This window comes from Protopterus annectens, chromosome 4.part0, assembly GCF_019279795.1.
Source record: "Protopterus annectens isolate FY-2018-M chromosome 4.part0, PAN1.0, whole genome shotgun sequence".
NCBI lineage: Eukaryota > Metazoa > Chordata > Ceratodontiformes > Protopteridae > Protopterus > Protopterus annectens.
The window spans coordinates 1,208,182,310-1,208,199,776 of NC_056733.1; the positions used below are offsets into that span (position 1 = coordinate 1,208,182,310).

A 17,467-nucleotide genomic window follows, 5' to 3' on the forward strand; every position below is an offset into this window, starting at 1 on the left:
GCTGTCTAATGATGCTAAATTAATGAAAAGATGGGATAATGCATGGAGAACATGGAAGAAGTACAGTACTATATACAGTCTACAGTCATACAAAGAACAAATAAATGCTACCAAAAACAAGTTCAGAATTAAAAAAAAAAAAAAAAACTACCATACTAGAGTAGACTGCAGACTGAGAACCAAAGTAACCCTAAAGCCTTCTGGTCAGCCATAAATCATCTTCTAAATCCAGGTCAATCATTACAGCCCACCACATGTTTAACTAACCAAACAGGTAGTATCAGTAATCAGTTCAACATTCATTTTATACAGTTACCTCTGTTATTAACACCCCACCAACCCTACCACCAGCCCCCCATAAAACCACAAAGTAGACAAAAGATGTTTACCTCCCAACCAGTACCTACTACTGTGATCAAGAAGCTACTCCTTAAACTCAAACCTGCTACCATGACCCTACTCCTTAAACTCAAACCTGCTACCATGGCCCTACTCCTTAAACTCAAACCTGCTACCATGGCCCTACTCCTTAAACTCATACCTGCTGCCATGGCCTTACTCCTTAAACTCAAACCTGCTACCATGGCCCTACTCCTTAAACTCCAACCTGCTGCCATGGCCCTACTCCTTAAACTCAAACCTGCTACCATGGCCCTACTCCTTAAACTCAAACCTGCTACCATGTCCCTACTCCTTAAACTCAAACCTGCTACCATGGCCCTACTCATTAAACTCAAACCTGCTACCATGGCCCTACTCCTTAAACTCAAATCTGCATGGCCATACTCCTTAAACTCAAACCTGCTACCATGGCCCTACTCCTTAAACTCAAACCTGCCACCATGGCCCTACTCCTTAAACTCAAACCTGCTACCATGGCCCTACTCCTTAAACTCAAATCTGCATGGCCATACTCCTTAAACTCAAACCTGCTACCATGGCCCTACTCCTTAAACTCAAACCTGCCACCATGGCCCTACTCCTTAAACTCAAACCTGCCACCATGGCCCTACTCCTTAAACTCAAACCTGCTACCATGGCCCTACTCCTTAAACTCAAACCTGCTACCATGGCCCTACTCCTTAAACTCAAATCTGCTACCATGGTCCCAGATAAAATGCCAGCTGAATATATTAAACTAGCAGCAGACACTTTATCCTACCCAGTGCCAATCCTAACAGATAAGACAATTAAGGAATGATATGTTCCCACATTTAAAAAAAAAATCAATTATCTTACATCTGCACAAAGGAGGACACTTCAATGAAATTTCTAACTACAGGCCTAAATCCATCTTATCTGCTCTATCAAAGGTACTAGAAAAATGTACTCACAGACAACTCAAATGTATTACAGACAACATCCTTCTCACCATAACCCAGGCTTCTACCTGCACTACAGCTGCACTTCTAAACATTATCACTACAGTCAGTCAGAGTAGGACTAATGGTGACTTGGATCTATACCAGGTATTTGTCATGGTATCCCATCAGAAACTGTTACTTAAATTATCGTCATTACACCTAGTCTCATCATCATTATTTTCGTTTCATGACTACCTGGGTACAGGCAGTAAAATGAGGAAATGACATCTCCACCTTTCTACCTGTAACAGTTGGAGTCCCCCAGGCTCAGTATTAGGTCCTTTACTGTTCAATATCTCCACCTTTGATCTGCATACTGTAACTAAACGTACATCCATCACACAGTATGCAGGTGACTCCACACTAATAATATAACTTCAACACCTAACCCAGGAATCCCTGAGGCATGGCTAACAAACTCACATTTACGATTAAATTCCAAAAAAAAAAAAAAAAGAACTTATCCTGTTCACCCCAAAGCAGATAGCTCCCAAAAACAGCAATTACCCATCACCTCCTGCAGTAATACTGGAATAGAACTAGTAATCAACACCAAATTATTGGGAGTCATCACTGACAACATTTTGAAATTCGACCACCACATAAAACCGATAGTAAAAAGAACTCGCCAAAAACTAGGGAGCCTCTAAAAGATCAAACTGTACTTAAAAGGCAAAGCCAGAACAACCACAACATCTGCTTTCCTTCTCTCTACCCTTCTTTATGTCACCCTCATACCCATCAACCTGCATTCTACCTCACTCTTCTCCCTAGACCAGTGTTACAAGGAAATAGCCAAATTTGCTTCAAACCACAGGCACTGAACTCACCACCAAATACCCCTAGAACAACTTCAGTGTCTCAAACTATGATACTCCCTAACAAACTCACAATTAGAGACTAGCAACAAATTCCTATACCTCCCTGAAAAGTGTCCAAGCCTAAGCCATGTGCTCCACAGGTAGTAACTGTAAGTTCAAGAATTCTGCTGCAACCATGTTTTACTCCTTCTATACCATCAAAAACTTGGAACTCTATAAACAAGCTCTTAGACAAAGTGAAAAGGATAAACCATTCAAAATTCAGCTAAAGCAACATCTAGATGATTCATGCCTATGCTCATGCTCCAGTCCTGGCTAAGTCCTTACCCTAACTGTGCCTATAACATCCTACAATTCAAACTTGTTAGTCAAGCTCATTTATGTCTTTTTCTCTACTCTATCCTCCCCCATTATCAGGGTCTACCTAATTCTCCTTGTCTTTTCTAACGGCCACAAATCCTAATTTATATTGGCAAACATACTGCATATTGTACATCTAGATATAAATATTGTAAACAATTTTAGCTACTATATATTTTACTAAATTCTTTGTATGTTTATATGTTTCAGTTTTTAATACCTGCATGTTGTCTGTGTAACGTGCTCCTACTCTGGAGTTTTTCTACCCAGCCCTCCACTGAAAAGGGCTATCTGTTTTTCCAGTTGTACTATCCAGGTAACAAATCAGTGAATAAATACATCACTTTGTGAAGAAAAGCTAATAATCATTGCTAAATTATCTATTTTCCCCACACTGAAGGTAGAGAAAAAGTGGTCTGATAAGTTCCAGAATAGCCTCCACTGTGACCCAACATACAGTGCACCAAAACTACAAGGGCATTTTAATGCATTCTCTTAATCATCCAATCTAAATTTTAAGTGCTTATTATCAGAAGTAATTTAGACATGCCCTGAAATTCATAAAGGTTACCACTAAGTGCACACTAAGTGTACAAGTACTTTACACTTTCTGTATTCAGGAACATCCCTACAACATTGCTTTTCTTGTCTATTCACTCAGAAAGGCTACACTAAGTGTATACTTAGTGCAGACATAGTGGTAATCTTTATGAATCCCAGTGAAGTAGCACAGTTTTCACAATGCCTCTTGCTGGAATGGTCAGCCTTGTCAATGGTCAATGGTATACGAAGGTCTTACTTTCCTTCCTTCTTCTTGTTAGGACTTTGAAATGCCCTTCAGTTTTGACAAGTGAATATTGTTACAAATAGTGGAGGAAGTTGCCTTAAGTCATATATTCACTAAGTCAGTCACTTATATATTTGCAATATTTGTGTTTAGCTTACCTGCAGTTTCGTGAAAAGCAATTAGCAAATAAGATATCACAGAAACAGTATGTCCAGGTTTTATCAATAGGGTATGGTGCCATATCTCACAGTTCCAGTGGGCTTTAACCTGGACCTTGACTAGATATATTTCTAAAGCCGAGATGAAAAAAAAAACTTCCTTATTTCAACCAGAAAATGATTTTATATATTAATATAGGAATACTACATTCACAATACATTCCTATGAGTTGACTCAATTTAGGGGGATTTGGGAACATTTGTAGACAGTGACCTAACTTTTTGACCAACACATGTCCAAGGTCATAAGAAGGTCCTTCTGTATTACACCTTATAAACAATGAGATTGTGTCTAGATCTGGGAATGTCATTGTCCCCGTTAGCTCAGTCCACATTAGGCCAGTCATTGAGTATAATGCCCCCTTTGGCATGTATCTGTCCAGATATATGCAACAATTGGAATGCCCACAAAGATACCTTACTAAAAGGATACAATGCCTAAACAATATGTCTTACATTGACTGACTCAAAGCCCTAGCACTATGCCTGGTATCCTACAGGCTGTAAGAGGTGATCTGTGTCTGGCATACAAGGCATCCTCTAACCCAGCAACGATGGATTTACTGCATATCAGCAAATCAAATGGCATCAGAAATACTTGGTCTAGGGATCTAAACCTCTTCTGCAACATGAACCAAATGGTTTGGAGGGACTGGTTTATCTCAGAGGATATCGCTGCTCTGAAATAGACCCTCTCTACATGTAAAACAAAGCTCATTCCTGGCCATATTCAATATATATGCTATAGATTTTAGGTAGAAGTAACTGCAACTTGATGATTGTTCAATGTTATGAATCCTGAATGTCAATAAATGAATAAGCTGTGATTAGCTCTTATCATTCCATTTATATAGCTGATTAAAAGCAGGTGTTGCATCAGCTTACCATAGTATTTAAGGAATAATGAATTGTAAGTTAGTGTTCTGATGAAGTCTATTAAGTAGATGAAAGTGCTTAACCACTACAGCATTTTTATATGTATTTGCCAATAAAAGTCTTGAAATTTTACGTCTTGTGGCAGATTTTTGGATCCGGACACCTCTTCTAGCAGACCCATGTGGTACTGTGTTATATAGCTGAGTCCTCATAGAAAGAATATAGGGGTGGTTCTGAATAGTAACAGCAACTGTCAATTGCAACATGATGTCAGTGTGTTAGCATTTAAATCTGTGTGATACATACATATACATAAAAACAGGACAGCTAAAAATGCAACTATATTTTGTTAATCTGAATGTGCTCTGTTGAATGACACAAACATCAAATTGTTGAGTGTTTTGTCTATTTTAATGAGTGTAAAAAGCTTCTTGCAGAATTGAACATAGTTGAAACTTGCATCCAAGTTCACCTTCTGCCATTTTGCCAATAATTCCGGGTACTGGTTACCATAGGTCGGCATTGTTAGAACTCTCAATCCCCTCGGTACAACGCCATGTTGTAAGCATGCCTCTAGATGATGACGCTGATGCTGGAGGCGTTTCAGTTGATACAAATCATTTCTAACACACAGAACTTTGAGCGGACCATCCTATCCATTTCATTAGGTCTCTCAGTCGTCAATGATTTACCAATAAAGGCTGGATCAAGAAGTGGGCTTTCATCTTCCACTAAGAATCTGGCAAGTCTCCCAATGTTGCAGTCTGCCAGACATTTCTCCACTCCCTCTTGTTCTGCCGCCATGTCCTCAGACTAGTGATATAACAACGTAAGAACAAAACCAAAATATTGCCACCAAGTCAAGAGCAAATCCAGATTCTCTCACGAATAAAGGTTAAATGATAGAACTTATATGAGTATCAGGAACACGCGATAGGAAGAAAAATCTGATATAAGTATTTAATACAATACCCAGGAATAAGCGCTTTCATGGTAAATCCAACATCCACTTCATCAGATAACAAATGAGGCAAATTCAACAGTTTAAATACAGTCTTGCACCAATCAGAGACAAAACATCATTAAAAACTCCACCCATTCTACTAATCTCAATACAATGTACTACAGTGTTAAATACATAATACCTAATCTATCCTAAAAGCTACTATAATGACATAAACATACATAGACCTAAAAGAAAATATAAAGAGCAAAGTACTAAGTATAAATATATACTAATCACTTAAAAAGCCTACGGGCTAAGGCTTCTTGTTCAAAAGAAAAAGAAGTTAGAAAGAGACTTGAGGGATTTTAATTTGGGACATGTCTTTTCTTGGCCTCATTATACTGAGGCAAGGAATGTTGCTGCTGCTGCAAATGATAAGAATGCAGCCCCGAAGGATACAGTGAATTGTTTAAAGCTTGGGCAAGATAAAACAAATGTGATTAACGTGGAACGTATTGACTTGTCTGGGGGTGATACTGCTTCGGTCCATACCTCAGTTTATGCTACACCAAAGGGGAGAGAGAAAAGCCCTATTGGTGAACCTGTCATGAGGAAAAAGACCTCCTTTAATAATTATAATAGCTCTGCTGTAGCGATTGGTGAAGGGGCAGTACCCCAGCTAGTTTTTTCTTGCCTCCCTTTACCGATACGGCAGAACCAGAATCCATCATGTCTCAACAATCAGGGAAGGGGAAACGGAAACAAACTATGGACATGGGGGGGGACAGGACCATCAAGAAGATGTGGCAACAAACGAACAGTCTATATTTTTTAATATCTCCAAGAGAGAGTTAACAGTGCCTGAGCTGTCTGTTTTGAGTAGAGGCCTTTCGTTCATTCCTGCTGCTGGAGCTAATGATGTGAAGACTTTGACTGATTTGAGACTTTTTGGTAGGAATCTAATGTTGAAACTTATTTATGATGGCAATGTGCAATGTAATATAGGTAGTGATTCCGTTTTTAAGAAACCCAGCACTTTTACACCACAAAACCACCCATTGGTTGAAGCTTTTGTGAGGCTCTGTGAGGATGACCTTTTAGATGCTTTTAGAAATGACAAAAGAAGTAATTTTAATAATTTGTCTAAATCTGAAAGAGAAGCCTTGAAGGGATTAGATGTTGATAGTAATATAGTGATTTGCCCCGCTGATAAAGGCGGGGCTATTGTTGTCGTGGATAGTGAATATTATTTTGATAGCGTTAGTATCCTCTTCAATGATCCATTAGTTAACTTAATATGCTGATCCTTTAACTTAATTTTTATATTTGTCTGAAGAAAAGCACTTATTATATGTTGTGTTTCTAGTTTAACACTTTGAGAGTTAATATTATGGTAGTATATTTTAACTGTCTCTAATATTCCCCTCCACATCTGACACTTTATTTTTAGTACCTGGTGTATATACTTCTTTTATCTGATGTGATTTTATCTTTTTAGTATTGATTTCTTAGATTCATTGTGTAAAAAACAAATCTAATATTTTCTAAATCAATCATAGTTTTGTGATGTAATATTTCTTAATATTTTTTTTTTATTTTTAACTTCCAGTTCCTTAGTTAGATGCATCCAGGTTATTTTGATAGCTAACCTTAGTGTATGCTTTGGTGATTTGTTTCCATGTTACTTTCTAATAAAACTAAGAAGCCGATTTGAAACTGTATATTATTCATATTCAAGTATAGTTTTGTAACAGTCTTGGTACTGCATGATCAACAGTAATTCAAATTGTATTTTTCAGATGGATGAAATCAAATCAAAAGACAGGACAATCTTTGCTCTGGAAAAAGAACTGGAGACTCAGACTGGCTATTTACAGAAACTGCAGCTACAAAAAGAAGCCCTTGATGAACAGCTCTTTCTAGTAAAAGAAGCCGAGTGTAACATGAGTAGCCCCAAACGAGAGATCCCTGGGAGGGTTGGAGATGGATCTGAGCACTGCGGCAGTCCGGTATGTAAATGAATACTATTAACACTTCATAATAGTCCTTTTTATGATTATCACAAACATTTCTGATATATTTATGGCATCATAAATAGAATATAATTATCTACTGCTAAAGTATGCTCTTTGAAAGATTTATCACCCTGCAAACCTATCTGCATTCCAAAAGATTTTGTTATAAATTACTGTGTGTAGCTAGAATGGAGGGAACCAGTGGCAACACATTTTAAATAAATAAAAATTGTTATGGTTGTCAGAAAAAGAATGAAATGATGAGAATGTTTCAAACAATGATATGGATGTTATGGGTCTATGTTATGTGATTGAACAATCTCTTCTTTGAACACATAATAAACAACGCATATACAGCGAATGCTGTAAATCACGAATGGCCACATCCTCAAATTTTTTCCTTGAGAAAAAATTCAGTTGGCCATTATCGGGAATCGCCCTTTTCTTCAATGTAGAGCAATCTTGGAGTTGGTATATTTAGTTGGGGGGCAAAGCCCCCCACTTGATTAGTGTTTTAAAGTTTGTCTTTTATTTTACGGCCATGTGATTTTTTTCCTGAGGAAAAAATTCGAGGACATGGCCTTTCATAGTTTCCGGCACTCGCTGTATATGTGTCGATTATTATGTGTTCGAAGAAGAGATTCTTTGATCACATAATGTAGACCTGGATGTTATCTCAGTATTTTTAAGGCTTCCCCTTCTGTTTTTGATACATGAAAATCTCATAAAAGCACTTGTTCACTTGTGTTAGAGTGAAACTAGTGATTTGACAGAGACTATTGTGTGCTGTTTTGGGGACTCTATTTATTTGCTTTCTTATGTATGTATGTATGTATATTTGTCTATTTATTGCATTTGTTAACCAGGAAAGTCTGAATGGGCATAAAACCCCATTATGCCCTGCCGGACTTTCCTGGCTGGGGGGTGGTATAAAATGGTTAAAGTGTTTACCCCACAGTCACATAGTGCAGAATCTGATTCTCACATTTTAACGGGAAATTGACTAGGCATAAAATGGCCCACAAGGGTAGCTATCTAGTACTTACCTACCTAACTATAGCTTTCAGTTGAGGCCTGGGGAGAAAAGCTCCAGAGAGCAATCAAATAATAAAACACAGGGTACACTACAATTATTATAAGAAAGCAAGTATTAGTAGTACATAGGATATTCAGCAAAAAATAATACAATGCAGCACAATTGAATACATTCTGATAGGAATTTATGCATGAGACATGTTATCTATTACAGGATGGATGAACTTAGCATGGGGTAACACAAGAGCAGAGCCAAGTATATTTAATTCTGTTCCTTTCCCCTTTTTCAGTGTTGTGCAACCATGGAGTTGTTGTCTTTATAATGTCAAAGTTGTGGATGGCTTGCTTACACATGGGGAGGGGGTACATGACACATTTGCCTTTGAAAAAAAAAAAACACTTGTTTTGATCTGTCCTATCAGTCTGAGAGGCAGCTCTCAAGCTGTTATGATTCAAAGGATCATGTTAGAATCTATCATAGTAAGCTATAAACAGAGATGAAATAACAAGAGCTGCGGTCAGTTCAGAACTTCAGTGGATCAAAAAAAAAATATTAAGAAGTATACTTCAGCAAAGAGATCAGACAAAAAAGTACTTATTTGTAATGAAGAAAGGTGCATGGAGTTGAGTTCTTTGAGTCAAAAAATTTACTTTATTATATCCTCTAACCTTAAAAGCAATCACATAAGTAATTTTTAATCAGATAACCACTTTCATTTTCTGCCTTACTAAGACTTCATTAGATCAGAGTTTATGCAACTATGACAAACTTTTTTATACTCAGAATGCCAATAATATTAACTCCTCCCTAAAAGAAGGGGGTAGAAGAGACTCTGTATATAGAAAAATAATTGATTTGTGGAAAAGGAATGGTAAATTAGATAAATGTGCCTGGGGCATAAAGTATAGCCATCAGGATTTGATTGCCATTCATAAATGTTCCCTCTAGTGGGAAAATAGCTACTGCCACGGAAATAAGATTCCTGGTATTTTTGCATGTGAAATTAAAATGAGGTACCAAATGATTGGTCATTTCTGATTTTGCTTGTTGTTGTTGATTGGCTGGGAATGCCTAGAACTGAGCATATCCTCTTATTGGCTGACTGTTCTGCCAACTTTGCATAATGATAGATGTCAGTTAAATCCATGATTAGAAATGTTATAGGACCAGGGGTTACATTATAGGGTATTATTGGTTGAAACCAGCAACCTACCAGTCACCAGATCATATCATTGCAGTGGTTGTGCTGACTATATTATATCAATTAATGCTCTTACATGAACTAAACTTGTCTTCCTAATGGATAGAAAGTTGTAAAATGGATGTTTGATTGGGAGAAATACACAACCAGTCACCAGTGCTAGTCTTTCCCCATGGCCGTAAATAACAGAGCATATATGTGAACATTCTTCCTTGACTGAGAATTGTGAAACTGCATCTGGGAAAAATAGGTAGAAAACTGAGTGTTGGAAATCTGGTGGTAGATCAAACTCCGTTTGGAAAGTCCTATTGAGTGCTTTCATTCCATGCATTAAGTTTAATGACTGCTAAAAGTTAATGGCTCTTTCTCCTGTTATATATTGTACAGTAAAAAAAAAAATGAAAACAAGAAAGTAATGCTTCTGTTCTCATTGCTGTGAACTTCATCAGATTCTGCTATAAAAATATACTATTAATCCATTTTAGAATTGAGAACTGTTAACAAAATGAAACAGTGGATAACTTACAGCTGCAGTTGCACATATAGATCATCTAAACAAAAGAGTTGTTGCATTTCTCAGTCAAAGGAAATCAGAATGTCCACAGCCTGTGAGTGAACAACTGCAGTGGTCCCTCTGTGGTACCACAGAACTTGGCTGTAGTATGTGTAATAACCTTTTAGCACATCTGTCTCAGTAAATCTTCAATAGAGCAATCAAGTGATACAAAAGACAATCACGCTTTAAATCTCTTTTGGAATACCCCCATATCTGTTACTGCAGTAAGCACTACCTCTTTCTATGGCAGAATGCCATCTGGCAGAAGGTGATCAAGTTGTCCCTTGACTAGGTCACTTTAGTGATCATTGCAATCTTGAGAACAAAGAAACCATCGTAATAGTTTTAAATATGTGCATATATTATAATTTCATTTAAATTAGGAAATGTATCATCATAAAAATGTTGTAGCTGTTCAGTAATACCATATTCTGTTATACTTGCATGTCAGAAAAACAATGAGTATATGAGTGCTGGTGTTCACATTGCTGTACCTCTAAATATATATATTTATAATTTATTGGAATTTTATTTGAAATCTCTTTACTACTAAAAAATGTGAAATACTGAAACTATATTGCACAAAATCCGTATCTGTAGAAATCGGTCCTAATATCTATATTTAATTAACTCTGTTTACTTCAATGTATGAAGCACAACATGTTCCTGCTTTAACTTTTTATCCATTAGTAATAAAATCTTAGCTCATAAATGTTCTCAAGTATGGAGGTCCAATTACCTTGATTTTGTTTGTATTCTCTGGAACTCCTTAGTGGTTGGGAAGAAAGACACCACTGTATCCAGCAGTGTTCCCATTCTTGGTGTAACTTATTTCTGCGTTGATATAGTTCTAGAATAAAGAAACAAAGAACACTGCCCTTTATCACATTCTTCATGAGTGCTAGCCCTACATGTTAACTTACTAAAAACTCTTTCTGTAACAGTACCACTAAACAAGATACATATACAACACACAGGGAGGAATTCAAAAAGGTTACAGTGAGGTGTACACATTGCTGTAACCATTTGGGATTCAAAGACAGCCCTAGCACGGTGCTTTAGAATGAAGGCATATTGCACTGTGGTGGACTGTCTCTGTCTTCCTGGATGTGCCAAATGCTAATGAGGAAGTTTGGGAGAGAGGCATATGCTAATTAGCCATGTATTCTCCACCACATATGTCTGTGGTAATATATTTTTTAAATTTTTACATAATAAGAAGCTGTAATCACCCCTTGCAACAGTTCATGAATTATGAGGGACAGTGTGGGAGAGACTTCAGTACAATGCACTCCTTAAAATGGAGAACATCGATATCTGTGCAGTGACTGAAACCTGGTTCAAGGCTCCAGAGAGCACCCCTGCATTACCAGGCTATAACTCATATCACACTTTTCGGCCATCTAACCTGGACTGGAACACCATAGGTGGAGGTGTGTCCATATTCATTAAGGATATCCACACCTCCAGGCTAGTTGCTCAGCATAATGCATCCGAGGTTATCCAAGTGCAAATAACTCTGGGCAAAACTGCAATCCAAATTGTAGCTTGCTACAGATCCCCTACCATGCCCCAGGGTTCCCACTCCTCTTTTATTGATATACTGGAAAATATTAGAGTTCAACCAAACACCCTAATATTGGGCGATTTCAGCTACCCCACCATTAACTGGGAAAGCTACTCATGTACCAACTCCTTCGCTCAACGCTTTCTGGAATTCATAAATTCCAATGCCCTGGATCAACTTATCCACACCCCCACCAGGGGCAACAATATCCTAGACCTAGTCTTTACCAACATGAGTGACCGGTGTTTCACACCTGAAGTCAACTCCTCGTTGGTCAGATCCGACCATAAGCTAATCACCCTAGATATCCACATCCCACCCCCCATTAAGGAAACCACTGTAAAAAGTTTCTCTAAAGCCAACTTCATGCTTCTTAAGACAGAAGTGGTGAACTTCATGACACCCATGTAGATGGACAATACAGTTACGACTGCTGAATCCTGCACAAATCCACTCTATAAGCACTTACATGACTGCATGGATCGTGCTATCCCAAACAGAACCAAGACGCTATCCTCCAAAAAGAGAAAGCCAATCTGGTGGTCCCCTGCCATAAACCAACTCTACAACAGAAGGAAGAAACTGTTGCAAAAAAGAGTAAAATCCCATGAGTGGAGGAGCTCCCTGGTCAGTGTCAGTAAGAAGCTGAGATCCCTTATAAGATCCTCCAAAGCTAGCTATGAAAACAAGATTGCCACTGATTCTAAGGACAACCAGAAAGCATTCTATAGCTATGTCAAGAATCTCAATGGCAACACCCAGATCTGCTCTGAGTTACAGCACAATGGCACAAAAATTACAGAACCAACTGATATTGCCAACATCCTGGCAGATAGGTTCAGTGCTAACTTTACCCCCCCCCCCTCACCCCCTAAAGGGCCCATATTTTTACAGGAAGAATGCAGAGTCCCTGTAATCACAACTACACAGGTAAAAGCAGCACTCTCTAAAGCCAAAAACACAGCATCCATGGGACCGGACAACAGCCCAGGCTGCATTTTACATGAACTTCAGAATGAACTGGCTCCCCATCTAAGCACCATGTTCAATCATAGCCTCATGTCAGGCTTTGTACCCACTGAATGGTGCACAGCAACAGTTATCCCACTCCACAAAGGGGGAGCCACCACTGATCTTGGGAACTATCGTCCTATTAGCCTGACGAGCCTAGTCTGCAAGGCCATGGAATGTATCATCATGGAATTCATAAACAAAGACATTGGTAACCTCCAAACTCTGGACTCCACCCAGTTCGGGTTTGTGAAAGGCAGATCATGCCTCCTGAACCTGGTCGACTTCTTTTAGGCAGTCACCAAAGCCGTAGATGAGGGTAAGGTGGTTCACACAGCCTATCTTGACCTCGCCGAGACTTTTGACACCATCCCCCATTCTGGAATTATAGCTAAACTCACTAAACTAGGTATAAATCCCTATGTCACAAGATGCGTTGCCAACTGGCTCACTGACAGAACCCTCACTGTAAAAGTTGCAAACTCCAAATCTGACTTCAAACCAGTGAAAAGTGGAGTACCACAGGGATCAGTCCTGGGACCTCTCCTGTTTGGTAGCTACTTTTCTGAAGTACAGACTAACACAGAAGGCCTCTGGCTAACAAAGTTTGTAGATGACTGCAAACTAGGAGCTATAGTAGAGTCCCCAAATGATGTGAACATCCTGAAGAAGGGCCTGACTGAATCAGATGTCTGGTGTCAGAGCCATGGCTTCAAGCTCAATGCCAAAAAGTGCATTATTATCCCCTTTGGTAAAAACTCTGTACCCATGAAAAGAGAAGAACATAGGCAGCAGTCTTCTTAATGCCGAATGCGTTATAAGAGACCTTGGGATCCAGGTGGACAGTAGTCTCTACTTTGATAATCGCATTGCCACAGTAGTCAGGAAATCCTTCTACATGCCGCACCTCATCACAAAAGGGTTCTCATCCAGGAAAAAAGAGGTCATTGTTCCCCTCTACTCGACACTCATTAGACCCATTATAGAGTACAACGCCCATTTTGGAATGTACCTCACAAGACATCTGCAGCAGCTGGAAAGGCCACAGAAGTACCTCACAAAGAGGATTACTGGCATCAAACAGATGCCCTACACTGACTGTCTCAAAAAACTCCAGCTTTACTCTGTAGCATATTGCCTACTCTGAGGTAATCTCTGCCTAAAATATAAAACTATGTCAAACCCAGAGCTGTTGGACATGCTACACCTAAAGAAATCCCAATCCCTCCGAGCTACATGCTCTAGGGACTTAAATCTTGTCACCACAATAAACAGGACATGCTGGAGGGATAGATTCCTGTCCCAGAGACTTCCCATACTCTGGAACAAACTACCCATTTATGTCAAGCAAAGTTCCTCATTAACACTCTTCAAGAAAAATCTTGATGAGTGGATGGGAAATAGGAAATACACCCCGGGGATCACTTCTGTGGCTCTGCTCGACATTATAGTCATTTTGACAACAGATAATTACCTCTGGTAATGCATCAACATAACTCATCATCAACAGAAAAGCTAAAGTTTTACTTCAAACTCTGAAGAATCTTTTGTATGTTGAATCTTTTTTCATTCTTAATCATTTAGATTCTAAATGTATACAATAAAATGAATTTCTAACAAGATGATTAGCAAAGTATGCAGATTTTTTTCCTGTTAAGATTATTATGATGGTAAGTTTTGGCTTAATAATATGTCAGGTCACATTTCTGTATTTTACTCCCAAGGATCTTAGAAGAAACCAGCGAAAGATTGCAGAGTTGAATTCTACAATACGGAAACTTGAGGACAGAAACACGTTACTTGTAGATGAGAGAAATGAACTTGTAAGTATTTCACTATTCCCCTCCATCCCATAGTTTGAAAACCAAATTTGCAATGTCACCACTAAGAGGAATATTAATAAAATGCTTGCTACCCTGCTTTTTAAGCTATTTACATATTTTCATTTGGTTATTTAATATTTGTTTGCTGTGTAGACCCATTAGAATCTAAACTATTTTCGGTCAACACTGGGTAGAAATAAGTTTAAAATCGACAAAGCCAAACAATATATACCCTGAACTGTTTAAGATTTTTATTGGAATCGTTACTACACTTTTAAAGTGGGCATCCATCATCCATAACAACTGCAGACTTCAAGAACAGCAACCGGTACCATAAATAACGAGCCCAATTAACATTTTTTTTTATTCCCAGACTTACATAGTTTGTACTTAACCTAGTTTTGTTTTGCACAATATGATTTTATGTTGATGACTAAATTAGACCTCTTTTGACATGACACTCTGTTTTTGTTGATTGTTCATAACCGTATTTTAGAAATATCTTATGTAGATTACTTGAGATATCATGTATTTAGAAGTTTTCATTGGGTACAAAAGCCTCAAAATTCATAGAAAGCTGTTATGCAATCCTCCCAGAAACCTATAAGAACATCTGAAATTAAACTCTATATTTTGGTAATTCTTAACATGCTAGGAGATCCTTTTTGTGGGTGAGAAAAGCATTTTGCATTTTTTAATAAAATGTATATTTTTTAACTAACTGAAATCTATAATATCATAGTGTTAAAGTAATGCTCCATAAGACGCTGAGATACTTTAGCAATAATCCATGAGTGGGTGTGGGTAACGCAGGACCAACCCACAGTTGACATGATTTGATTACAAGAGTGAAGTATGGGGCCTTTGGTTTGAAAACAACTTGGGACCAAAGATACACATAACTAACCACTGATAACAAGCTGCCAAATAAACCAGGTGGCTGTTGAGGTGCCCAACCCTTTCATAAATTCTGTTTAGAAGCTCCTCGTAGCCTTATCTCATTTGTTTATACCAGTAAAAGCACTAAAATATTGAGAAGCACCTCCAATAAAGTTAGAAACTGTTAGTTACCCTCCTTTTTATACCTCTGCACCCACCAGTACATACTACTATACCTAAAGCATTACCCTTCAAGTGTTTTTTTTTCAAATCTGCAGCATTTGAGAGGACACTATATATTGCTGGAGAGTCTATGAACAAATTATCAGGAACCAGCTGGGGATTTGGGCTGCTGTTTTGCTCCTGGTGAAAGGAGAAAAAAATAGGCACCATTTCCTGACTTTTCTAGAGACTAACAATCTATAGCAAGCCTGTAAAGTTCTTCAGGATATCTGGCTTGGCATCAGTGTTACAGTTTTGCTCCTGGTGATGATATGTACATGCTGACATAGATTATTAGCTGTCTCTGACTGGGATGGTACGTGTGGGACTCCCCTCATTAGTCTAGATGCTGCTATGGTATGAACTGCTGCTAGCAAGCGTAAAATAATGGCTTGATCGATCTCATTCTCACCTTCATGCACACATACAAACGCACACTTTTCATTTTTTTTTTCTTTCTTCTATTTCTTTTAATTTTATGCTCTCTAAAAATCAAAAGCATTGCTTAGCAAGCATAAAATAATGGCAGCCATTAGCTTTCTTAAAGTCCAAGCTCCATGGCACGTTAATATGCTGCTATGAATTGTCAGACTTGTTTTTCGGCAGGCATTACGTGTACAGTAACTATTTGCTGGAGAAGGTTTATTTTCCAATCGGGGTTTAATGTATGGCTTGCCCATTTTCTAAGTGTAGTTAGAGAACTTGTTGCAGAGCGTAACATCTACAGTATTTGTCATCACTTTAAAATTTACGCTTGTTATAATTTCCACATGCAAATTATAGTTACATAATTTTAGATTTAAGACAGGGAGAACTATTGTGTTATTAATGTCAATATCAAGGTGCAGGTACTCCACGACTATCGAAGCCAACCATCAACCAAAAAAGCAAAAATCAATAAAAAATTTTTATACTTGAACAGCAAAAGAACTTTATTCCATGGGTTGTTAGCGCTTTCAAGTCTACTCTGGACGCTTCTTCAGACTTTAATAAAACACTTCATCACTTCTGTATTTAAACACTTATCAATTAAACAGTTAGCCAATGAAAGCCTTTGTACGAATACATAACTATAAAAAGTCAGAAACTTCTAAATGGATAAAAAGTCAGAAACACACGTCATGTGCCAATTCTTATGCAAACCTTATACTAGCCTACTGGGAATCTATGTATATCTTTGGAAATGAGTTTTATTCACAGCACCTCAAGTATTATAAACGTTTTGTGGACGATGTGTTTTTTGTTTGGAGTGGTGATGTTACTATCTTAGATGAGTTTCTAAGTTACATCAACAACACAACATCTTTTCTTAGGCTGACTGGGGAGAGATCATGTCACCAGATTGACTTCTTAGATGTTAACATCAGGAAGCATAATGGGTGTTTCACTACCAACATTTACAGGAAACCCTGTAGAAAGAACACATACTTACATCGTGATAGTATGCACCCTCCCCACATACACAAGAACATTGTTAAGAATCAAGCAGCATGCTGTTCACGCCTAACGAGCGATGATTCAGCATATAGGAATGTATTGATAGGCTTAGATGCTGACTTTAAGTCCAGGGGTTACCATGACAATGATTTGACAGTCCTGCAACAAACAGAACGCAATGAAGAAACAAGACCATACATTAGGATAGCAACTAGTGAACAGGTGGAACAAAGCAGGCCATTTACTAGAAGTAAAAAGAGGATGGTACTTTCATATACTAATAAGAATAAGAGTATTACTAATGTCATTAGAAAGAACTGGGGTATCCTACAGTTGAATGATAGGCTT

At 38.1% G+C, this 17,467-nt stretch overlaps 1 protein-coding gene across 2 annotated transcripts in view; it reads left to right on the top strand.

The window, feature by feature from the left end:
* The window catches only part of JAKMIP2 (janus kinase and microtubule interacting protein 2), a 1,408,623-nt gene that overhangs the window by 953,432 nt on the left and 437,724 nt on the right, over window positions 1–17,467 (top strand). For both annotated transcript variants that reach the window (XM_044069136.1, XM_044069137.1), the window contains exons 6-7: window positions 7,172–7,381; window positions 14,483–14,581. In XM_044069136.1, coding sequence (XP_043925071.1) covers window positions 7,172–7,381; window positions 14,483–14,581 — 309 coding nt within the window. The remainder of the gene's footprint in view (window positions 1–7,171; window positions 7,382–14,482; window positions 14,582–17,467) is intronic.